General features: G+C 42.0%; 1 protein-coding gene across 2 annotated transcripts in view; it reads left to right on the top strand.

Moving 5' to 3' along the window:
• The window catches only part of LOC148016305 (ARM repeat superfamily protein), a 178,421-nt gene that overhangs the window by 8,564 nt on the left and 143,068 nt on the right, over positions 1-26,789 (top strand). The window contains exons 2-3 of one of the 2 annotated variants that reach the window (XM_087664734.1): positions 25,942-26,040; positions 26,131-26,355. In XM_087664734.1, coding sequence (XP_087520860.1) covers positions 25,942-26,040; positions 26,131-26,355 — 324 coding nt within the window. Of the gene's footprint in view, positions 1-25,941; positions 26,041-26,130; positions 26,356-26,789 lie in introns of those variants that run through there. The other variant, XM_087664735.1, reaches the window with a different exon arrangement.

The following is a 26,789-nucleotide window of genomic DNA, read 5'->3' as shown; positions in this document are numbered from 1 at the left end:
GATCATGGACAGCAAGTGTAGTGATGGAGTAGGAAGATCGAGACAGTTAGTGTTCGTTAGAAGCAGCGAGACAAAGAGGTAGAGAGAGCAGAGTAGAGAGTGTCCCTGTTACGTGCGAGCCTTTTGTCGTGTCACGTAAGAGTCGCTTCTAGTCTCGTTAGTCGTCCGTGCGTTTGACGTCCGTGAGGCCTGCATCCGACTGTTGAAGCCTGGCACGTTAGTTGCACCCGATTGCTTCACGCCTGGTGTCGTCGTGGTCCACGCTGGACCTGCTGTGGTCCATACTGGATTTGCCTTGATCCTGTGTCAGCCTATCGACCCACGAATGCTGCTTGCTAAGAGCTCGCTTGTCAACTGGCTCACTTCTGACGTCTCGAGAAGCGTGCACTCCTTGCCCACTCTGATACTAGTTTGTAGTGACGGAGCGTGAAGATCGAGACAGTTAGTGTTCGTTAGAAGCAGCGAGATAGAGAGTGAGAGAGCAGAGTAGAGAGTGTGCACGATTTTTGGGTACAATGACGAGTGTATCACTTTAGGTTTTTAGATAGATATATGTGTAAGTGCAAGTGCTAAGGGTGTGTTCACACCCGTGCACATTAGAAGGCACGAGGGCCTTTATTCCCAACAACAAGCTGAAAATGTTGTTGTTGGGCAAGATGCATGGCCCTCAGGGCATAAGGAGGCTGATGATCAACAAAGTGAAGAGGAATTTGATAACAAGTTCAAGAATCAGATGAGGATAGCAGCAAATCTCTTTGTTGAATTGGCAAAGGATCCTCATTTTACCCGATTTTTGAATGCTTCAAAGAAGGATAACAAAGGTAAGAAAAAGAAGTCGTCTTCTACACCTTCGGCACAGCAAGATACACCAAAGATAATCCCAAATGCTTCATTTGAAGCTCCCAAAGATACTGATGAAATAAAAAAGTTGGTACCTAAGGGGCAAGGAATGCAAATGCAAGGCCATCACAGAAGTGCTAATCCAATGGATTTTAGACAGCTGGGTATAGATGCTAAGATGGGGCAGCCATGATATTTTGGTGGTAGCACAATTTTTCATACTATGTTTGGACAAGATCCGCATATGGAAATGTATAGCACAAATCCCTATGGTATGCAACAACCAATGCATGGTGTGCAAGGCCCAATCTATTCGGGTATGGATGGAGATATGCAAAACCCTATGCATAGCAGCATTGACTTGATGGCTGGGACACAAAGTAGCATGTTTGGTATTGCATTTGCACCCTTGAATGCTTATGAGGCTCAAGGAATGAATGTTGGTAATGCAAATGCTCTGTTTAGCGTTTGTTCTAATGTGAATTAAGGAAATGCGCCCTTTTTGCAGCAGCCAGTGTATGACAACTTGACACCCAAAGGGGCAGCAAAGACTATGATGCAGGTGGAAAAGCAGTGAAGTTTGAGTCCTTTAGTAGTATACAAGATAGGCTGAAAGCTTTGACTTTCATTCAACAGTTTGGTGCAGCCTATTGAGGGGGGAAACTTCACAGAGTCCTCAAAGATTCGAAAGGCAGCCACTTTCTTGAAAGGGAATGCAATATAGTGGTGGTCCACTCTTTTGATGCAAGGTAGAGCACCGTCAACGTGGAAACATTATTTGTTGGAGGCTGGTTTTACAGTGGAGACAGACCGTCAAACTTTGAGGTACTTCTTGACTTAGATAAAGTTGTCAAAGAAGCATATGAGATGGGCAAATGTTCTCTCTATGTTTCATTTTCAGATTGTACATATTGATGGTAAAAAGAATGTTGTGGATGATGCACTGTCACATAAGCCACAAATTTCAGCTGGCAGTATGGTTTATCACATTGAGTTGGATTCCATGAAATAGCAATATGTTGCTGATTCAGACTTTGCTATTGTTTATGATCAATTTTGCAATGGCCAAAGGTCTTGGCCGAGCATTGCAATGGACTTTATTTTTGAGCTTCCTAAGACACCTACAGGGAATGATGGGATATGGACTATCGTTTGCATGTTTAGCAAACAAGCCCATTTTTAAACGTTGAGGAAGAAAATAAAGGCTGATCATATGACACGATTGTTTTTGCAGCACATCTTTATGTATCATGGTATGCCAGAGTCAATCATTAGTGATTGAGACCCCCAGATGACTAGTTTATTTTGGAAGGGTTTGTTTGAGAGTGTGGGTACCACGTATTTCCCATCATCCTTCCATCTGTAGATAGATGGTCAGTCTGAGGAAGCAAATTCCATAGTGTTAGATCTTTTGAGGTGCTATGTTTTAGACCACAAGACATAATGGGAGCAATATTTGCCCTTGGCTGAGTTTGCTTACAACAACATAGTGCATAGTTCTATGGGCAAAGCTCCATTTGAGGTGATTGAGGGTGGCAAGAAGCTACCACCTATTCTGCAAACTAAGGATAAGATCTTTGAGGCTGATTGATAGGTGGAAAACTTGGATATAGCCTATGCAAAGATAAATATGCACTTCGGAGATCGCAGGAAAAGCAAAAGAGGGTAGCTAATCGCCACAGACGTGCTTTGTAGTTTGCAGAGGGTGATTATGTAGTGCTGCGTTTTGAAAAGGCAAGGTTGCAAAAGATGAAAGGAAGAGAAAGATTGTATCCAAAGTTGAGTATGAGATACTATGGGCCCTTCGAGGTGTTGGAGAAGATCAACGATGCGGCATATCGACTGAAATTACCTCCACATTGGCAACTACACAATGCTTTTCATGTCAATTTCTTGAGGCCTTTCCATGGTGATGTGCCAGAGAATGTCTGCTGAAATTCAGCCCGAGGTTGAGGAGCTCGATGAGATTTTGATACCTGAGCAGATTTTAGCACATAAGGAAGAAAAAAGAGTCAAAGGTGAAGTTTCAAGGAGATACTTCGTGTAATTTCAGAATTTCTCACCAATGGATGTCAAATGGATAGAAGAGGACAACTTGACAGAGCATCCTTAGTTGTTGCAGCTTTATCTAGATACCTTTCGATTAGAGCCGACTTTGATTTGGGCTCTGTCAGGTTCAACAGAGTAGGGGTTCGAAGTAGTGCTTGATGCTCAAGGGGGAGGTAGCACTTCTACTGCTCCGGTTATGGAGAGCTCTCATATGTGGTGGATCCCGGATATATTCGGCATGTATCCAAGGTACTGCGCTGATAGTATGTTTGCCATGAGGTCACTACTTAGTGTACTAGTCACTGTGAGATGGATGCGGAATCCAAATGAGTATGAGTTTCACCCGGGCACTGGAACTATACTTTTGCATCAGCTTATGATCAATTTGGCATGAATTTTGTCTTAGTTTTGAGACAAAAATTTTGATCAGTTTCAGCTCAGTTTTTGATCAGCTTGAGAACCATTTATGGTCACTTTTGGGATCAGATTCGTATCTATTTTTGCACTGATTGCTAGTCAGCTTTTGCAATGAGTTTGTGATCAGTTTGGGGTCACATTTGCAGCAATTTACGATCAGTTCTCAGATCTTTCAAGTGATCAGTTTAAGATCAGATTATACTCAGTTTTCAATGGTTTACATCTAGTTTCATAGACAATAGCATATGTTATAATGCCATTGATGTTTTAGCGATGGTTTATGCTTGGTTATGCTATGCTATGGTTTGATTTTGCTAGATGAGTTGAGCTCATGAGAAATAGACATGTCACATGATAATCTGGCAATGTTTTTGAGATTCTTTTTTGAGCCTTATGTTATGTTATGATTGGTTGGTAATTTCCAGCATGTGTTGGGCATATGAAATGGTCGAGCAAGAGTGCGCAATGTTGTGTTAACTATAATGCTTTGTGGAAATTCTAGTCCACTATTTTGCTTTTGATGCATGTGGCGTGCAATCGAGGATGATTGCAAGGATTTTAAGGGGGAGGGCTGTCATGAGGACGTGTATTTTTGAAACCTCACTTAACATGTAGATTAATTTTTAATCACATGGTTAAGTAAACGTTATATATGTGAGGTGTAACTAGGGTTAGAGTAAATTTACGAGCTCGAGATGCAAGGAAATTATGGGATGTCAAAGGCATAAGTTGCTATGAGTTATGCCGCATAGATACTTGGTGGTATGTGGTGCGAGCTTTTGACCTATGCCATTCATTTGGCCATAAGTTTTAGCTAGTGACACTAAGGAATTGGTGTTTAATGGTACCTGATACCAATTTGATGGTAAAAGATGGCGCAGAGATACTCGAGAATGTAAATTGCCTAGCTAATTCAATCATTGGCCACTCAGACTATTTTTCAAGGGAGCGGTATAATTATTAGATTAATTTTCGGTATTTAAAGATTGAATATTAATATTTAATCGTAAATAATGCTGCAAAAACCATTTGGAAAGGTTGCCACTTGTAAAAAATGCCCATGCAGGAGTGAAAAACGTCTTTAGGTGTTGGAGTGAGGCATTTTTGGTATATGCAGTCTGGAAGAGAGAGGGAGAACATGCTGCTGGTCTGATTTGCATCCATTGGAGGACCTACTGAGGTAGCCATGGGCAGAAGAAGACAATCAACAATAGGTGTGAGCACCTACAGGCTGTTGAGAGAGGGCAACAATAGTAAATGACTGATTTTCTTCAATTCTTTGCATCTATAAGTTGTTGAGACAGGACAGTAGAAGTGACGTATTTTCTTCAGTTCTTTGAAAAGAAAGTCAGAATTTTCTCTCTCCTTAGCATTCTCTGTCATCTCCCGGCCTTTCTACAGCGTTGCTCTAAAGATTGAAGCGTTGAGATTACTTGAGGTTGAGAAATTTCAGATTTTTGTGCTGTAAACCCTAATTTGCAGCAGAAATTAGGGTTTAGTAGTAGCCTCGAGAAGCGTGTTTGTAATTGGAGGCTCCAAGTCTTGTATTTGAGAGCTGTTTTTAGCCTATTCAAGTGGAGGGACTTGAAATCATTGAATTTGGGGCATTTTCCATGTCCATGAAAGCGGGTGAAGGCCAATTGATTGCCCGAATTAAGGGGCAGATCAGATTAAAGACTTGCTGGTTATTTTGAACAGCAAGGGGAGTTGGGATACCGAAAGGGATTGGGAGAATTCGATTGTATATCAACTTCTTCTTCAATTAAGTTAAAAAAATACCAAAAGGGGCACCAGTTATGGTGCCAACAGGGTGTCCAATGTCCAAGATTATATGGTAATGTGTGCATTTCAGTTTTGGGAATTTGTTAATTTCTGTAAATAGTGCTTAATCAGGTTATTTATCACCCTATCCGAGGAGGAAGGCTGGTTACATGCCAACTCTTTGCAGTCCTTCCATAAACGACCTTTCTTGCCACAGTGATAACGTTGGGTCTTCTTCTTTGAATGCCGCTCGGAAGCTACTAAAGCCTCATTGTAACCTCTGTAAGATGAGGAAAGCTGCCCCTGTAATTGCAAAGACGCCTCATGCTGAAGTAGCATCAAGGTCATATGTGTAAAATTGACAGAAGTGGATGATGATGGCGCTCTCAAAGCATTTTGGCACTCTATCAAATAGTGGAGGTTGTTGGGAGAGTATGAGTCCAATAAGATAAGCCTTTGGAAGTGTAGATTGCATTTGCCGAAGTTGGTCTTGGATCTAGGTCACACGAAGTAGAAAAGACTGGACAGTATCTTTGGTCTCAAACGCAATTTGTTGGAGCTGTCTGAAAAGAGTGACTGTCCTCATAGGGGAAGATGCCACGTACAACAGTTGTAACTTCGTCCGTACTTTAGAAGATAACTTGTAAGAGGTAACTACCGGTAGGACTACTTTGAAATTACACCAAAGCAAGGGTGAATAGGCACGGGCATCATCTGAATCCCATGTAAGTAGTGCTTCCTCATGGTTGTCTTCATGAAAATCATCCGATGTTGGAGTTGTCAGAGTGAAACAATGCGGAAGCGAATGACCGTGACAGAGTGAATGGAGAGAGAGAGAGAGAGAGAGAGAGAGAGAGAGAGAGAGAGAGAGAGAGAGAGAGAGAGAGAGAGAGAGAGAGAAACGTAGAAAATCTGTAGTGAAGAATGCTGTATAAGAATGCAGAATTTTACATGGGTGCAGAGTGAATACTTGCGTATGTCTCCGCCTTGAGGACCTTGACCTCCGTCAGCCCAGTGTTGTCTCCGTCACCAGCAGGCTGAAATTTGTCAGATACAAGTGATCAAAACTGCTAGAAACTCAGCCTTGAAAAGATTGAAAAGAATGCCTTGTAAAAATGCCAAAATAGGCAGGTGGGCTGCATTTAATGCAGCCGATTGCAGTTGACTGCTGCCAGGTGGCACTGCTGACGTGGTAGGGGAGCTGACTGCTAACACCTCCTCTCAGATCTTGGACAGGGCAGCAGATGTAGGGATCTGGAATGTCGATGAAGCAAAGCTTGGGAAAGTTCCTTCGTAAACAAATTTGCAAGATTGTCTTCAGTCTTACAGTACTCCACATCAATGGTCGCATCCAGAAGCTTCTCCCAGATGACGTGATACTGAATCTCGATATGCTTCGTCCAGGCATGGAATACGGGATTCCATGCTAAGGCAATGCAACTCTCATTGTCGCACCGCAAGATAGTAGGATGAGTTTGGGGGCATCCAAGCTCCTCCAACAATCGTCGAAGCCACACAGTCTCACATGTGGTACAAGACGCAGCCTGATACTTAGCCTTAGTCAAAGATAGGGCTACTGTGGGCTATTTCTTGCTACTCCAAGAGATAGCACCGGCACCCAAGGTAAAACAATAACCTATAGTAGACCGCCTTTGATCCACATCGCTAGCTCAATCTGAATCACTCCAACCTGCAAGAATAAAATCAGTAGCACCTGTACCTACTAGATAATGAATTCCTAAGCCAGAGGTCCCCCTTAGATATCGTAGTATCCTCTGAGCACCCTGCCAATGCACCTGCTGAGGTGCACTCATGAACCCAGCCAAGAGACCTACAACAAAACATAGATCATTCCGTGTGTTGAGGAGCCAAATCAATGAGCCAATGAGCTGGCAGTAGCAAGTAGTATCCGCCAAAGGAGAATCTGCGTGTGAAGTGGCCTTTCAATTTTGATCGATAGGAGTAGAAATGGACCGACAATCCTCCATCTCAAAAGTCATCAAGAGCTCCTGTACATATCTCTGTTGAGAGATGAAAATCCCCCTCTGAGACTAATAAATCTCATGGCCTAAAAAGAAATGGAGAAGTCCTAAATCCGTCATCTCGAACTTCTGGTGTAGGGTTGCCTTTGTTTGTTCGAGCTTCTGGAGATGAGCATTTGCAATAATCAAGTCATCAACATACAAAAGAAACAATAGACGACCTCCCTTGGAAGTGTGCACATAAAGCTACGGATCGGCCCTAGAACGCTGATATCCCAACTGGGCTTGGAGAAATGAGTCAATCTTCTCGTTCATGAGGAGCCTGCTTGAGGGCATAGAAGACCTTCTTTAACCTGTAAACTTGCCCATCTGAAGAACCAAATCTAGGAGGCTGCTCTACATATATCTCCTTCTTCAAATCACCATTCAAGAAGGCCGACTTCACATGCAACTGAAAAACAGGCCATCTCCTATGGCCAGCCAAGGCAAGAACAACACGAATAGTCGCCATGCAAGTCGTAGGAGTAAAAGTATCATGGAAGTCAACACCTGGGCGTTGTGCAAAACTTTTAGCAACAAGGCGAGCCTTGTGCTTGTCCAAGGAGCCATCACTATGGTACTTGGTCTTGAAGACCCATTTGACACGAATCACCTTCGTATGAGAGGAACGAGGCAAAAGGAACCAAGTGCCATTCCACTCAATAGCTTGCAACTCGGCTTCCATCGCCTTTCACCAATGATCAGATTGTAAAGCCTTCTTCAGTGATGTAGGCTCTCTATCCTGCATAACACAGAACATCAAATAGTAGTTAGAGCAAACAAGCTTTGTAGTATGTGTCTTGTGCCTCTGTGACTTCCGCGGACTATCCAACGGTTCCCACTCCTTAGGGATCCCCTCGATCTCTGAATCTCGGAGGGTGTCACGGGCCCAACGAGGAGGAGGCCGGATCTCTCCTCGGCGTCTCTATCCACAGAAGACTTAGGTACATCCACCGACGGGATCTCCACTGGGGTGACCGGTGGAAGAGAAGACTCTAAATCTGAAGAAGAATCTCCATCAAGAGGCTCTGACTCCACACGAATTGTCGCGGGAGTCCAACTCTCCCCTGGATCTCCAAGGACAGGGTGCTTCTCACCACCCTCTGTGGCCGAAACTTCCACAAACTGCACATCTCGGCTCGTGTAGACATCTCGCTTCACGGGATCATACAAGCAATGACCTTGGGACTGGGAGCTGTAGCTAATAAATACTTGTCTTTGGGAAGCTGCCTCAAACTTGTCACACTGTGTCTTCGGGATGTGCACATAGGCGTCACACCCAAAAATCCTGAAATAAGAGACATCAGGCTTAGTCCCAAAGTAAGCCTCAAAAGGTATCATCCTGTCAACGGCCGAAGTGGGAGATCGATTTAGGATGTGGATTGCCATAGCCATTGCGTCGGCCCATAGAAATTGAGTTGTCTGTCGGTGCTCCATCATGGTGCTTGCCATCTCGATCACACTTCGGTTCTTTTGCTCCAAAATGCCACTCTCTTTAGGAGTGTTGGTATTAGCAAACTCTTGGTGAAACCCCCTATCTGCACAAAAATGAGCAAACTCATTAGAAACAAATTCACCACCCTTGTCTGATTGCAAGGTCTTCAATCTTCGGCCCAAGCAGTCCTCCTCGAAGAGAAGCCAATCCTTGAAGTGGGAGAAAGCCTCCGACTTCAGCGTCAAGAAGTAGGCCCATGTCATCCTGCTGTAGTCATCTACGATCAACATGAAGTACAAGCTCCCCTTTAGGGACTCATTCCTCATCGGGCCACAAAGGTCTGTAGAGACAAGCTCGATAGGTGAAGTAGACCGCCTCGAAGCTTTGTTGGGAATTGCATCCCTATGCTATTTCCCACGAATGTAGGAGACACGTGGCTCCTAGCTCACCATTATGTCTGGCAAACCTCGAACAAGTGAGCCTCGCGATGCCTTCCGAAGATACTCATAGTTCAGGTGACCAAACAAAGCATGCCATAGCTCGGACCCTGTCTGCGAGGTAAGAGCAGAATAAGACTTCAATTTGTAGATGCCATTCTGCTCATACCTTGAAGAGAGAACCTTCCTCCATCCATGATCAAGAACGTGAACATCATCACTGTCAAACTCCACCAAGAGACCAAGAGAGCAAATCTTATATACCGAAAGTAAATGATATCCTGAACTTGGTACATGCAACACCTCGGATGCGTGGGTACTACCACGTCCATTTGGAATCAACTGCATCTCACTCCGAGCAGCAATAGACATAGAAGAGCTATCTCCTATGAGAATTTGTCTATACGAGGGTCGCAAATATACAACACTTGTTGTTGAAGGAGTCATGTGCTGTGAGACACCACTGTCCACGATCCACTCTCAAGCCTAGGGAGCTATCATTGCATCATCAGAAGTCTTTAGTGTGGGGTTCTCAATGACCGCTAAGTGTAGAAAAGCAGTTGATGAGGGTGCAGCCACTGCTCTAGAATCCTTCATGTCCTTCTTCTTGGTGTCCTTCTTGTCCTTGTCGGAGCAATCCTTCTTTCAATGGCCTGTCTCACCACAAATATGGCATGTCGATTCTTTCTCTTTGTCCTTCTTGGATTTGTTGTCCTCCTTATTCTTTTGGTCCTTCCCCTTCTTCTGAGGGGCTTGACCAACCAATGCCTCCGATTTGGAAGCATTCTGTCTCTTCAATTGTTCCTCTTGGTCCAAGACCATAGGAACTAACTCTTCCCAATGAAGAGTCGACTCCTGCCTTGAAGCAATAAGAGCGAACTAAAAAGTACCGAATTGTGGCAGCAATTGGGACAATAAAGTCATCGCCATGTCTTCAGAGGAAATGGGCTTCCCCTCATGTTGAACCTGTATCCGAAGCTGTCGAAGCTTGTTGATGTGTTTCCGAAGCGAAGAAGACTTATTCACGGACAAGGTTAGTATCTATACCTCCAAAGAAACCCTCTTCATAAGGGTCATTCGGTTGTACATTTGGTCAAGTTCTAGCTATATCTTTTGAGCCACCGTCAAGTGCTCTACATGGGCTATCATGGCTGTTGTATAAGACAGAAAAAGAAAAGAACGAACTTAGCATTCAGTTTGTCCCAATGAGACTCCGCTTTGGTTAACTCGACACGAGCATTGGAAGAGAGTTTGGACTCATCCCTCATCGAGGGCCGGTTGATCTCCTCCGTCACAAGCTTTACCAAATCATAAGACTCCAATATGGCCAACATGATCACACGCCATATGCGCTAATTGTCACCATCGAGCTTTTGACTTGATGGAAGAGCCGGTAAGACAGGCACCTTCGGTCCATGATTGCCTAGAACTCCACGTCAGTCTCTGTAGACATGTTCATCTGCAATGCGTACACAAACGCAAAAGAAACCCCCTCTGACTGTGAAAACGCAGCCTACTAGGGCTCGTCTTTGTGTCCTTGAAGGAGAGAGAGTGCGCAATGGAGTGTGAGATAGAGGCGCGAGCAGCAGAGTTGAGAGTAAGAAAGAGTGAACGCAGAGATAGGTGTACCTGATTGTGATGGTACACAAAGAATGAAAGAATGTATTTTTATGTTAGGGTACGATAAGGGTGTGTTCACACCCGTATGACTATATATACGGAGACAAAGGGACTTTACACCAAACAACCTCCCACTTAAAGGCTTGAAGTGGTATCTTTAAGCTAACCAACTCCCACTAAACGAATGCAATGCTCATGTTGAGCCTTTGCAAGACACTTAGTGAGAACATCTGCAGGGTTATCTTGGGTTTTGACCTTAGTCAGTGTGACAAGATCATCATCCAAGACATGTCGAATGAAGTGGTACCGAACATCTATGTGTTTGGTACGTGCATGGAACATGGCATTCTTAGCTAGACATACTGCACTTTGGCTATCACAACCAAGCACTGGAGTACGTTAAGAAAGACCAAAATCCTTGACCAAATGGCCAAGCCAAATAGCTTTCTTAGAAGCTTGTGTGGCTGAATTATATTCAGCTTCTGTAATACTCAGTGCCACAATTTTTTGCAATCTTGAACACCAAGAGATAGCCCCACCAGCCAAAGTAAAAACATACCCACTGGTAGACTTCCTAGTGTCAAGATCTCCTGCCATGTCCGAATCACAAAATCCTTGTGACTCGAGTGTACCCTTTCCATAGCATATACACTTTTCTTGTGTACCTTTCAAGTATTTGAAGATACATTTCACTGCTTCCCAATGTGGCTTGCCAGGGTTAGACATGAATCTACTAACAACTCCCACTGCATGAGCAATGCCAGGGCGAGTTGCAACCATGGCATACATCAAAGGTTCACACGCTGATGCATAAGGTATACCCTTCATGGCACTAGCGGTTGCATCCTCCTTAGGGCTATCAGCTTTGCTAAGCTTTGTATGTGGCGGTAAAGGCACATCAAGAGGCTTAGCATCAGCCATATTAAACCTGTCAAGTACTTTGCTGATGTACATGTCCTGTGAGAGAAACAACAAACGCTGCCCTCTCTCTCTTTTAATGCGCATGCCCAAAATGTGTTTAGCTGCTCCCAAATCTTTCATTGGGAAGGCTGAATTCAGCTGCCTTTTCAGAGAATTCAAAGTACTCTTATGCTGTCCCGCAATCAACATGTCATCCACATATAAAACCAGCACAATAAGGCTTCCGTCATCAGCCTTTTTAGGTATAAGCAGTGATCTGTATGACTGCGTTTAGATCCTTGGTTGAGCATAAAGATATCAAATTTTTTGTACCATTGTCTAGGGGCTTGTTTCAGTCCATATAAGGTGCGTTTCAGCTTACAAACCAAATGCTCTTTTCCTGGAATAGCAAATCCTTTTGGCTACTTCATGTACAGCTCTTCATCCAAGTCACCATGAAGAAAAGCAGTCTTCACATCCAATCGATCCAACTCTAAATCCAAGGATGCCGTGAGAGCAAACAAAACAGGGAGCGTAGTTATCTTCACCATTGGTGAAAAGACCTCCTGAAAGTCTATGCCTTCCTTTTGTGTACAACCCTTAGCAAGTAGTCGTGCCTTGTACTTGGGCTTCCCATCAATACATTTCACTTTGTAAACCCATTTATTTGGAATAGCTTTCTTATCCTTGGGCAAAGGTACAAGCTCCCATGTGTTATTTGCATATAGAGACTTCATCTCTTTCTGCATAGCAAGCTCCGACTTTCTCTTGTTTCCACATGAGTGTGTCTCTTTAAATGTCAGAGGCTCACTCTCATCAGCCAACAAAATGCAATCCAAAGATGGCTGAAACCTTTGTGGCTGCCTTTTGACATGTGTAGACCTTCTTACCCAATGATTTGTATTATCAGGCAGTGGGCCTACATCCTGAGGAATGTGGACACCATCACCAGGTGGCTGATTTTCAGCATTATCCTGCTTTTGTAATCTGTTTTCAGCATGTTCTTCTTGCTGTCCTATTGCATTTTGTGCATGTACTTGCTATCCATGATCTTCAAGCTGTAGCACAATAGGTTGCTGCTCATTTTCAGCATCAAAAGGGACAGAACTTTCAGCTAATGGCTGCTGAATGGTTGGTTGTTCATGCTGAAATTTGACCTTCTTTTTGTCAAGATCACCGTGTGCTGTATTTTTCAGCAACTTTGCCTCATTAAATACTACGTCTCTGTTGTGTACTATCTTCTTGTCCTGAGGAAGCCAAACTCTATAACCCATCTCTCCCTCATCTCCATATCCCATGAAGATGCCCTTGATGGATTTCATGTCTAGTTTGATCCTATGTTCTATGGGTACATGCACAAAGGCATCACAACCAAAGACACGCAAATGGTCATATGAAGTAGGTTTGCCAGACCAAACCTCTTTAGGCATTTTCCAATGCACGATTGGGAGAGCGATTGCATATATGAACTGCAGTTTTAAGAGCCTCTCCCCAAAACAGCTGTGGGAGATTAGCTGTGGACAGCATGATGTGACTCTCTCACAAAGTGTGCGATTATATCTTTCAGCCACGCCATTTGATGTAGGATTATAAGGGGCTGCCAACTCCCTCTTAATACCATGCACCTCACAAAACTTGTTAAATTCATTTGAGACATATTCACCCCCATTATTTGTTCTTATGGCTTTCAACTTAAGCCCTTTCTGTGTGGTAACAAAAGCACGAAACCTTTTAAAAGCATCCAACACTTCCTTTTTGCTCTTAAGTACATACACCTATGACTTTCTACTGAAATCATCAATGAAAGTAACAAAGTACCGTGCACCCCCATACGAATTAACAGGCATAGTGCACACATTAGATTATACTAAGTCAAGAGCATTAGACTTCTTAATGACACCAGAGTAATAATGAGACTTCACATGTTTTCCATACAAGCAATCATTACAAAATTCGAGACCAGAGCCTTTTACATCAAAACTCCCTAAAGAGGAGAGAACCTCAAGGCCTTTCTGGCTCATATAACCAAGTCTTTTGTGCCAAAGCTCCATCTGTGAATGGACTTCAGCCACAACCAAGAACTTGCCAGGTAATGCTTTACAATGCAAGTAATATAAAGTCCTCCTTTTGCTGCCTTTAACAATCAACATAGAGCCCTTTTGGACCTTCCAAGATCCACCACCAAAGGTAGTAAAATACTCTCTAGCATCAAGCTGCCCAACTAATAGTATACTTTTCTTTATGCCAGGTACAAATCTGACATCTTGCAAAATCAGCTCTTGGCCATTTTGAAGGGCCAAGTGAATGGTGCCAACATCCTCTATCTCACATGTATAGTTATTACCCAAGTAAACCTTGCCTAGGCAACCTGCAGTGTATTCAGAAAATGACCCCAAAGAAGGGCTAACATGAAAAGAGGCACCGCTGTCCACTATCCATGATTGTGACAGCCCATCATGAGCTGAAAGTAAAGCATCGATTACATCCTTTTTGGTGATGTGCATATCACCTTTGCTGCCATAACATTTACATCAATGCATGAGGCTGCAACAAGTATCTCTTCAGTGTTAGGAAGCTCTTCGATAACCACACTAGATGCAACATTTGCCTTTGCAACTTCTTTTGAGGAAGAGCTATCATCATTTTTCTTATCATCCTTCTTTTTCTTACCTTGCTGTTTCTTTCTTTCTTGCTCTTTCTTGAAGTATCGGCAATCGGGCTTTTTATGCTCTTTACGCCCACATTGATAGCATGTGACATCCTATTGTTTGCCCTTGCTTTTGCTTTTGCTTTTGCCTTTACTGGCTGCATTACCCCTCTTTTCAGACCTGCCTTTTACATGGTAAGTTGAGCCATTGCTTTCACCGCTAGACTTTCTTCCGATTTCTTCATTAAGGATTGAACCTCTAACACCATCAAAAGTCAAAGCAGGGTTGTTGCTAAGTGGCACAACCAAAGATTCCCAGTTGTCAGGCAAAGTCATCAATAAGAAAATCACTTTCAATTTATCATTGAATGCCGCCAAACCAGAGTCCTGCCAACTAACTCAAAACCCTTGTGAAAGCACTCAAATGCTCAGATGCTAGCTTAGACTCATCCAACTCCATGTTCACAAGTTTACGCATAAGATGCACTTGATTCATAGGAGTTGTATTTTCATAAGTGTCCTTAAGCTTTTTCCATATAGCATAACCTGTATTTAAGATGCTTGATGTCTGTAAGTACATCATTAGACACTGCCATCTTAATGTATGCAATGGCCTTCTTGTTAAGTCTAGCCCAATCCACGTGTCATAGCTGCATGCTTAGTCTCTAAGAGAGCATCTTCACAATCCTTTAGAAACAAAATGCCTTGCATTCTATCCTTCCACAAGTCAAAGCCAGTGCCATCAAACCTCTTTATTTCAAAGAGGGATTTAGTCACTGTTGCCAGAAGCATTTGCAGCCATTTTTCAGAAATACACCAGAAATTCAATGCTGCAATTTATGATAGTAAAAATGAGCTGAATATTCAGCTGATTTCAGCCCAAATTTTCAGCAAATAATAGCAAGATTCAGTCCAAGTACATGTACAGCAATAGAACGAATGACTTTCAATAGTATGACTGCAATTTCAGCATACATTAAATGCATACATCACTCCAGATAACTCCCACTTTAGCAATATCACAAAAAATACATCTGCAACAATCCCAGATCTGCAAACGATCACTAAGTCTATTGCAACATGAATAATCAGCAATACATCAACTCAATGGGAGCTGCCCAACATGTGTACTGCATAGATATGTGCTTATATCACCTTCTGATACACAAAACACCAAGAAACCTTTGCAATTTCTCCAAAATTGCACAAGCGGGAGATAAAAAATGCTAAAATCACTGTGGTTATGGCAACAAGATTGCTTCAGCAATATTCCCAAAGTGCATTTCATGCATCAACTTTCCCAAAATCCATAGATTTCAGTAAAAGCCCGAAAGTTTCACTATCAAATATCTGCCCCAATTGTATTAATACATGTAAAACGGGCAAATTTAGCAAAATTTCACAAAATTTTGTAAAAGCCCCAAAATTTCTAGGTCCAAGTGTGCACGAATGTCAGCCAATTTGACTCATCTGAACAAAATTTCACCAATATAGCAAAAGCTCCAAATTTTATGGGTCCAATGTTGAGAGATTTTGGTCACATGAGCAAAATTTTGTCTAATTTGGCGAAATCCCCAAATTAATTGAGGTCACTACATGCAATGTTTGCAATTTTTGACTTGAAAATCACTGGCAGGCATAAACAAGGACAAATTTGGGAAAAGCCCCAAATTTCGGGCTCGATTTTGCACAGAATTTACAACGTGCTTTCATGTGTGAATCCTTGGTAAGAAGGGGTAATTTTGAAATTGAAGGTTTTTTTTTTTTTTGGATTCTTTACGTAAATGACGAGGAGGGAGGGTCCATTGACCTCGCATGATTGACGTGACGGCAGTCGTTGGTTCCTTGCTTGGTCACGTGACTAATGCGACGCCTGTTGCTGGTTCCCCACTTGGTCGTCACCTGCCCGTTGCCACGCTGGTTCCCTCCTCTGGAACCATCCCTTTGCAACCATCGCTTGCATGCTGGCCTGGTCAGCTGTTGGTTGCGACCTGTCTGCGTGTCTTCTGGACTGAGGGCCCGACTGTCCTCTTGTCGACCTTCTGTCTCTGAACTCTTGTCACATCTTCTGCTTGCTGTCAGCCGGTCTGATCTCGGGAAGCGTGCACAACTTGTGCTCTAATACTAGTTTGAAGGGGAGAGTGTGTGCAATGGAGTGCGAGATAGAGTCGCAAGTAGCAAAGTTGAGAGTTAGAGAGAGTGAACATAGAGATAGGTGTACCGGATTGTGATGGCACACCAAGAATGAAAGAATGTATTTATATGTTAGGGTACAATAAGGGTGTGTTCACACCCGTATACATGGAGACGAAGGGACTTTACACCCAACAGTCCGGAACTTTCTTCAGTCGCTAGAGGCGATGAAAAGGTAAAATCTACACTTGAAGGCCAAAAACATAGCCTTCTTTTTTCTCTAACAGCAGAAAAATAGGAGCTGCCTCAGCCTTGTTTTGATGCGCAGCCCACTTGCTTGCACTTGAACGCTGAAAATGCAGCCTTATGTCACGCTGAAAACTCCTCTTCAAATAGGTCCTTCAATGCTCTGATACCATGTCAGAGTGAGACAATGCTGAAGTGAATGATCGTGACAAAGAGTGAACGGAGAGAGAAGAGAGAGAGAGAGAGAAAGAGACAGTGAAACATAGAAAATCTGCAGTGAAGAATGCTGTATAAGAATGCAGAAGTATACACGGGTGCAGAGAGAATATCTGCGTATGTCTCCGCCTTGAGGACGTCAATCTCTGTCAGCTCGAGTGGTGTCTGCATCACCAGCAGGCTGAAATCTGTCATATACAAGTGATCAAAACTGCTGGAAACTCAACCTTTAAAAGGCTGGATAGAATGCCTCGTAAAAATGCCAAAATAGGCAGGTTGGCTGCATTTATTGTAGCCGACTACAGTCGGACAATCCGATTGCTGCCATGTGGCAAAACTGCCACGTGGCACTGCTAACGTGGCAGGAGAGCTGACTGCTAACAGGAGTAGGACGTTGAGGACGAGGAATAGCTCCACATATGATGTACCATAACTGCTTCTGCACAGATCAAGCTTTCATCACAGCACTCCATGTGAGATAGTCAGGTCCATGTAACTTATCATTAGTGGATGTGCATGGAGGAGCCATCTGTAGAGGATAAGAAGATAAGGAGAGAAAATAAGATATTTGGAGATGTAACTCAACCAAATCACAAGCATAGATTGCAAAAAAAAGCAAAGTTCACATGTAGTATTCACCAAAATCTGACCAAAACAAGAAGAAATCTGCTGTTGCGAAGAGTAAAAAAAACGGCTAGAAACTGCTTGAAATAGTAAAAACTGCCTAATGATGAAGTCGCTTAGTGAGGAGGAGATGCAGAAACACCAAAACACAGGTTGGATCAGAAATGTAGACAGGAGAGGGGCTAACGCAGGCTGTACATAGCAAGAGTACAAGACCTGAAATTTGATACCATGTTAGAAGTGGATGCAATAATGGAAGCATTAAGATGTGCTGAAATGAACTGTTGAACACAAGACAAAAGAGAAAGGAAAGAAGCAACAATGAAGAACACAATACATGTGAGAACTCAGATGTATGCTCGGGAAATGGAATCCGTATATCCAACACGAGATAGTGGCATACAATAGTGAGTCACTGGTTGGGCGGGCACCAACACTTGCTGCTCTCTCCAGCGGAAGATTCACAAGTGTGATGATGAGTGACTGACTGATTGAGGAGGAAGAGCTTGAATAAATAGGACAAAATGGCCTCAATATTATTAGGTAGGCCATCAATAAATGCTAAATGTGACCAAAATGAAAACCCTTAAAAAATGCCTAAAATAATGTAAATAATGCCCAGCCCTAAAGCATGCACAGACTCACACATGAGTTGACATATCTGTTAACAACATATACTCTGGTGGTGTAGGGAGCAAAGGTCCATGTCGGCAAGCATCGATTAGGGGTCAAGTGATGCGGGAAGAGGAGCACCTAGTAGTCTATCCATCTGTGTGTGGAGAAGTCATAGGATTGAAGTGTCAACTTCTATAAGGGAGGGTGGGAGGGAGAAATAAAAAAGGGTATCTTTGTCCCCCTGGTAATGTAGCAGAAATGAAAGGGAAAATTTGTAGATGATGCTGAAGCCGTAATCTGCCTTTGCCTTCTTCGATGAATAGGATCTTTAGCTTTTTGAGCTCCTGCGCTCTAATATAATGTCAAGATATGTGACAGTATAGATAAACAGTAGGGTTTGTAGTGGGAAACATAGTCTGTACAATAAACACTAAGAGAGAAGAGAAACTCAGAAACACGAGAACATGATGATGATGCACTGAATCATGCTATGGGAAGAAAAGCTGAGGTAGGGGAGTCAAAGCTTGAAAGATGATTGCACTGTCCTGTCTAACTTAGGTGACAACAGTTGTGGGGAATTGATATAGTGAAGGGAGTGAACTGCAATCCTATGGGCAGTGGGCCATTGAAGTAATCACTGGAAGGTGAAGGGTATCTGGCTGTTGAGGAAGAAAACCGCAATCCTCTGATGTGGTTGGAGATGAGGAAGATGATCACCAGTTGTCGAGGGAGCGAAGCGTAGTCCTAGGACATTGGGAGATGGCTTGGGTAGCAAATGCAAATCCCAAAGGCCGGAATGCTGAAAACACAAATTGTAGGAGCCTGGGTGCTAATGCCTGTGTGGAAAAAGCTCGCCAAATGCAAAGGCAAAGCTAGATGACGACAAACACAAGATGCAGATGCCTCCTGACTGCCAAACATAAGGGTGTATGATGGCATAGCTAGTGGAGAGTGATGTGTGTGTGAGAAAAGTTGACGCTTGTGTCCTTGATCAGCAAACACAAGTTGTAGATGTGTTGCTAGGTAACTATGATGACACCAGATTGAGGGGAGCACTCCAAGAGATGAATACAAGTATGAAGAGGTGTGCCAGGTGTGTAGGACTGATACTTGATGGGTAGATGCAGTCTCCAGGGCGAGAGAAGTGGGGAGATATCCATGAATTGCGATGTCCTCTAATAGGGTAGCAGTAGTAGTGGTATGGAGAGAGGAGTGAAACCAACCTTCCTTCCATGGATGGTTGGTAATTCCTTGATTATAACTTAGTTACAATAGCAACATTTATTACAAAATTGAGAAATGCAAATTAACTCACAATCTTGGACAATGGACACCCCTTTCGGTATTTCTTTAACTTAATTGAAGAAGAAGTTGATGTACAATGGGATTTTCCCAAGTCCTTTTGGTATTCCAACTCCCCTTGCTGTCCAAAATGACCAGTAAGTCTTCAATCTGATTTGCCCTTGATTTGGGTAGTCAATTGACCTTCACCGCTTTAATGGAGATGGAAAATGCCCCAAATTCATTGATTTGCTAGTCCGTCCACTTGAATTTGATTGAAAACAGCTTCATCCCTGTTGAATCCAAATGTTGGAGCTTCCAATTTCATGCACACTTCCCAAGGATGTTGCTAAATCCCAATTTCTGTTGGAAATTAGAGTTTACAGCAGAGAAACTTGAAATTACTCAGCCTATGTTGATCTTAATGTTGTAATCTTTAGAGCAAGGCTATAGAAAGGCTGGGAGATGAGAGAAAATGTTGAGGAGAGAGAGAAATTACACTTTGTTCGTGAAGAACTGAAGAAAATTAGTCATTCATTGTTGTTGCCCTGTTAAATAACCATGGAAGCTATCACCTACAGCTTACGACTACTAGACAGATTGTTGGCCCATTCTATATGCTATCATCTGCTGCAGAAGAACCTTGGGCTGCTGTCACCTACTCCTATAGGGCTCCAAACTAGTGTCACATGTTGTAGGACTGATCCTTGGTGGTTGTAAATCACATCAGTAACCTCTCCTTACTCTCTTACAGTCTCTTTCTCTCTCACAATGGCTAGAGTAGACTCCACCGGCTCCTAAAAACGTTTTTCCTACTTGCATGGGTAAGTCTTGCCAAGTGGCAGTCTTCTAATCTCATTTTTGGCATTATCTAGCCTATTAAATATTAAATTTTAGTCTTTAAATATTGAAAATTAATCTAGTAATTATTTTGGTGCCAAAAAAAAAAGACTCACCAATAGTTAAATTGACTAGCTAACTTCCAGTCCCGAGTGTCTTTGCGCCATCTTTGACCATTAGATTGGCGTTAGATACCATTAAACGCCACTTGTCTAGTGTCACAAACTGATACTTATGGCCAAATGAATGCCCTAGGTCAACAGTTGGCACTAGATGCCACCAATTGTTTGTGCACTATAACTTATAGCAAGTTTTGCCTTTTTACATCTTGTGATTTCCTTGGGTTTTGGGCTTGTAAATTCTCTCTAATCTCAAATACATCTGCAAGATTTACTTAACCATGTGATTAAAAATTAATCCACATGTTATGTGAAGTTTCAAAAATACATGTCCTTATAACAATCCTTCCCCTTAAAATCCTTGCAATCGTCCTTGATTGCATTGCTAGATGCCTCAAAAGCAAAATAGTGGATTGGAATTTCAACAAAGCATCATAGTTAATACAACATTGTGCACTGCTCCTCAACCATTCCATATGCCCAACACATGCTGAAAATTACCAGCCAATGTAAGATAACATTAGACTCACAAAGAATCTCAAAAACATTGCCAGATTATCATGTGACATGTCTATTTCTCACAGCTCAACTCATCTAGCAAAACCAAACCATAACATAGCATAAATCAAGCATATACCATGGCTAAAACATCAAGGGTATCATAACATATGCTGCTGTCCACAAAACTAGCTGAATACCATTGAATATTAATGATTATACACTGAAAACCAGCATTTCTCAATCAGACCCTGATGATCATTAATCATTGCAAATGTACAATTTCAGAGCTGGAGTGAAATCCATATCCATCTGCATACCAAACATAGTGACTAGTACACTGAATAGTGATCTCCTAGCAAACATACTGTCAGATATAGTATCATGAATGTATGTTGAATACATCCGAGATCCTCTACATCTAGAGCTGTCCATCACTAAAGAGCGGAGGTGCTAGCTCCTTTACGAGCATCTGGTAACAGTCTCGACCTCTACTTTGTTGAACGTGATTGAGCCGCTCTAACTGAAAAGCATCAAGGTGAAGTTGCAACAATTGAGGATGGTGTGCCAAGTCATCCTTCTCCATCCATTTGGCATCTATTGGTAAATAATTATGAAACTTCACCAAGTACCTTTCGGAAACCTTACCCCTGATTTTCTGCTCTTTGTGTGCCAAAATCTACTGTGGTACCAGTATTTTATTGAGCTCTTAATGATCCAAGTTCTTGCAATCTTTGGAATTCAGTTGATTCCAAGCTATTATAATGTCTACTTCAAAGGTACTTGTCAACCAATTTGAAGTAAACATTTGCTTGAACTGGACCCGAGTGGTAGGTGACTTATCTTGGATAAGAAGTGTAGACCACCAGTGCAATGCATTTCCCTTTAAAAATGTGGCTGCCTTTCGTATCTTAGATGCCTCCATAGTAGGCTGCATCAAATTGTTGAATAAAAACAAGTGTTTTTAGCCTGTCCTGTGTACCATTGAAAGGCTCAAACTTTACACTTTTGCCATCTTCATCATAGTCCTTCCGTGGACCTATGGGATTCAAGTTATCATAAAAAAAGGGTACATTTGCTGTATTTACATGATAACCAGCACTATTAAATGCTCCTACATGACCAACACCAAATCCTTGTGCTCCAATAGTCCATGGGGTGCAGATACATATCCATATGGCTTGCTTTGTGCCCGAGGTATCACGCCTATGCTTCCATACATGGGATTAGGCATTCCACTTGCATTACCTGGAAACATTGGGAGGTTGTGAGCTATGCATTGGTTGCTGCATGCCATAGGGATTTGAGCCATACATTCCCATATGCGGTGCCTGTCCAACCATAGCATGAAAGATGGTACTACCACCAAAGTATCCTTGCTGTCCCATGCATGCATGTGCATAATTACCTTGCTGTCCATGTTTCCATGGATGTCACCATGTGACACTTATGGCCAAATGAATGACCTAGGCCAACAATTGGCACCAGATACCACCAAGTACTTGTGCAGCATAACTTATAGCAACTTTTGCCTTTGATATCCCATGATTTCCTCGGGTCCTAGGCTTGTAAATTTACTCTAATTCTAGTCACACCTCACATGTGCAACATTTACTTAACCATGTGATTAAAAATTAATCCACATGTTAAGTGAGGTTTCAAAAATACATGTCCTCATGACATCCCTTTCTCTTAAAATCCTTGCAATCGTCCTCGATTGCACTGCCATATGCATCAAAAGCAAAATAGTGGACTGGAATTTTCATAAAGTATCATAGTTAACACAACATTGCGCACAGTTGCTCAACCATTCCATATGCCCAACAGATGGTGAAAATTATCAGCCAACGTAACAAATGTATTTATGCACTTTAAACAAATTGTTGCAAAATTGGAAGCAGTAACAAGTTTGAAGGTGCAAAGACTTGAGTATGACATTACACATCAGGCCATTGTGAGGATGATACCTCAACAAATTGGATTGGGTGAATGGATAAATTGCACATCTATGGAAATGACTAGATGTATGTTGAAAAGCAAAGAGTTACCATACGGATTTTGGTTGGAAATAACTGCTAATGGGGGAAATCTAATTTGGAATTGGTTAAGAGGTCTCTTTTTGTGGTGCGTGTGGTTATCAAGGAATAAACAAATATTTATAAAGAGTATGCAAGATTCAGTTCACACATTCATTTTTGAAGTTTGTGTGCACGTTATGCAAGTCAAGCAAAAGTTAGAGAAGGAATACAAAAAATGGCTCGATACCAAAGTAGATCAGCCTTAGGAGCCGCGGATGCAAATTAGGAGATTACTTAGAAACACAGATTGGAGATGGCAAGGAGAGAAGCTCTGATGGAAGACTCAACTACCGCTTCTTTCTTTGACAAAGTAATGGATACCCTTCTTGAGAGAGCATAGGATTGTAGATTTATTCAAATCATTGGATGATTGATCCATATCTAAAGATGTGATTTGCAACTCTGAATAGGAATACTATGTGAATTCAAAAAAGTCAAAGAATGAGTAGGTAACCAATAATAAGAAGAAGAAGGAAAAGATAGAATGAGAATGGAGGGAGGTAACAAGATGTCAACAAAATTCAAATTGAATATTCGCATTCACTTTTATCAAGACAAGGCAGGATCTATATTAAATTAGTCATCATCATCTTTATGGCGGCCTACATTTCTAGGTTTGATGCAAGCCGCGAGAATATTATGACAATGACCTTTTAACAATTTTAGATATGTTTGTTTACCAAAATATAAACTTTTTAGAAAACTCTCAAATATTTTTTGTTTCTTAAAATATTTTCTCTCTCTAGGATCTCTTACAAGGCCTTTTCAAATGATACAAAGTTGAAGGTTGATTACTTATGTGTGTTTGGATATATATATTTTGCTTGTGTGCCTAAAGAGCTTCATGGTAAAGCACTTAATTGTATATTTGTTGGATACAATTCGGAGAGCAAATACTATTTTCTGCATAATCCTTGCACTCAAAAGATGTCTAGTTAGTGTGTGGAAGGTTGGTTTGTACTCTCTCTTTTGCTCTCACTATCATTGTCTACTTTCTTAAGGCTCAGGTGATCCACCAAGGTCTAAGTCTCATTTTAGTTAATGCTGGCAAGCTTCTTTTCCATGGCTTTGTGCCATTTGCACCATTATAGATGCTTTAGAGCCTTTTGCCAACTGTCTGGCTTAGAATGCATTGTATAATGTGCCATAAAGACAAAGGCAAATGAAACACCAAGTGCAAGCTGGGTAGATCTTCTAGGGCCCTTCAGAGTAGAATCTAGTGAAAGGATCCTGAATCCCACATTGTGTGTTGATATCAGCGAGGTAATAGGTATCGTAGAGGAGGTGTGGATGCTGAAGACTCTGCAGGTCGGTCAGGAGTGGGTAGCAAACTCGGCTCAGACAGTACTATCTTCAATGTGGAAGAAGAATGGATTGGCTTAGAGACTAGTGCGATGCTATGTATAATCTCTCTCTTGTAAAAAACGATATCTCTTTGGATAATCACCTTGTTTGTCTGAGGATCGAACAAATGATAGGCTTTTACCTCAGAAGGGTAGCCTACAAAAATCAAGAGGTTAGTTCGAGAAGTTAGCTTTCCTACTGTATCATTAGGAGTGTGTGTACATACAACACCTTGAAGAACTTTGAGATGGAAAATGACAGGCCAAGTGCCAAAAACTATCTTGAAGGAGTTCTTTAAGAAATGGCTGCATTCAGGCATTGGTTGAGGGTATACACTAAAGTGTTAGCAGCATTGATCCAAAGGTGCTTAAGAAGCTCTGCTGCAAACAGCATAGAGCGTGCCATATTCATCATAGTTTGGTTCATATGCACTACAACTCCATTCTGAGAGGGGGAGTTAGTAAAGGTGAGCTGGTTTGTGATACCATATTCCCGTAGAAACTCGGTGAACTTGTGGAAGATAAACTTACCATTAGAATCACTTCTCATACATCCTACTTGATGACTAGTCGAAAGGCCAAATTGGCCTATGAGACCAAAACATTACATCTGAAAAGTTTGGGAATTTCCCTTGTCCCAAAATAGCTGTCATTTAATGCTATGACTAACTAAATGGAAAATAAACAGTGAACAAACTTGGCTGATGAGTACAAAATGATGTTTAATCCAGATACAATGTGGAACTGCTCAGGAGTCTCTCTCATCCCAGGATATCTCTACTGCTTGGAAGAAGATGAATGCTGAATACTGAAAACTGAGAGCAGAGTATGTAGAAGAGAAAGTGTGAATGTGCCACTCTCAGCAAACCTCTCAATCTCTCACAAAGAGACCAAATAATTACATCCAAATGTGCCAGCCTATATATAGGTAATAAATGCAGCAGGTGGGCCTGAAAGACTGGGCTGACCTGTTGCATGATATGCGATAAATCTGCTGTATGTATCTGACTGCTTGGTGCAGATGTTTGACTGCTTTGCCCCGTCCACGATCGGCTACCCAACCTGTCCATCGACTGCTGTCTGACCTGCCCAACCTGCCCGTCCTGTCTGATTGACATGCACACGAGCTGATCCTCTTTAACACATTTGCCATATACCATAAATGACATTAACATCTCCATCATGATGATCTCTATAGCTATCCTTAAAATTGTAGAACCCCAGAAAGCAGTCCATAATGGCAAACATTGGTAACAACACTGCCATTGAAATGCATGTTTATCTGGATCCACTCTGCCCAACATTGTTGATGGAGAATGAGTCCCACAACATGTGCTTAAAATAGCACTTGCCATCGGAACCATTAAACATGAGAAAAGATGTCTTGCTGATTTAATTCAGATGCTTGCTCAATCACAGACTGAAGCCACATTAGAAAATAGCATCAGAAGTATTGTCAGCAAGAAACATACACTCACAGAAAAATTAGTTTCAGGATTTTCTCACATAGATATGCCAGGTGGAAAGGTGAAAGGAAAGTCCTCACGAAACTTAAGTAAACATCCAGGCACTAGAGCCAGGTTTGATAATACTTGTTATGCATGATGCCAGATTGCCAGTGCATACACTTTCGTCACAGCTGAGTTAGTATGGTTCTTTATTTTGATGTTTTGCTCTTTATGGGAATCTTTTCATGCAATGACAGTTCCTATTTATATTGACTCATATTTGATCGTGGTGTATGTTGAGGAGTTATTAAACTTGGATGATTGGCAACATTCTTCAAGAAGATGTTGATATAGCAAGAATAATTACATGCAGATCCAGAGTGAGGGAGTAAACCTCCAGCCTAATTATAGGGGAGCTCTGCAGGCAGCGCTACTTACTTCTGCAAAGAAATTCAGCAATGGGCCCCCTCAGGTGAGCTTGGTCTTGCATGTGGTATTGCAGTCTTTTGGTCTTTTTCAAAAGGACATATCAAACTTGACCTTACCTATTCTATGTCTTCAGCTTTTGACCCAGATATGTTTGGCATTATCAGCATTGGTTCTAAGAGCTGTGGAACTGAAGAAGCCTGTTGAACAACTGTTTGCAAGCCTCTATGAACTACAAGGACAGGGAAGTGGTAGCAATGCCATTCTGGAGCTGCTCACAGTCCTTCCTGAGGAGGCTATAGAAGACCAAACTGTCAATGTCTCTGTCAGCTCAATGAGAAGGTGGCAGTTCACTCAGGAGGTGATAGAAGTGTGAAACTACCTTTGCTACGGCTAGATATGTTTTCTAGGGAAGAAAATGTATGATGCCAGTTGAAGAGGGTACTTATGTTTGCATGGCGATTAGCTTGGGTAGTGCTTACATGCAGTAAGTCTGCAAGTACCAAGTACCTTTGAAGGTCCCATGCAGATCTAAAGCAGCACTTCGAAAAAAATAGGGAAGTTTATTAAATGCTAGAATGCTCTTGTTGTGTGTATGGCAATCTGCTTGGATCATTAATCATTCCTTACGTGTAGCATGCTCAATGTTAAGTATTGCTTGGATCATTAGTTATCCACTGTGTCTAGTGTGCATGCTCAACGTTGAGTATATGCTATGCAGTTTGGAAATTTGAAAGGTCTGTTTGGATGGAGAAACATGTCAATCAAGTCTTTGAACACTGAAGTGGTGTCGGC

Source organism: Lygodium microphyllum, chromosome 23, assembly GCF_053477565.2.
Source record: "Lygodium microphyllum isolate KBCC chromosome 23, Lygodium_microphyllum_v1.1.10, whole genome shotgun sequence".
In the NCBI taxonomy this organism is placed as follows: Eukaryota; Viridiplantae; Streptophyta; class Polypodiopsida; order Schizaeales; family Lygodiaceae; genus Lygodium; species Lygodium microphyllum.
Note: the sequence above shows the minus strand (reverse complement) of the source record. Positions and strands in the feature narration are given on the sequence as shown.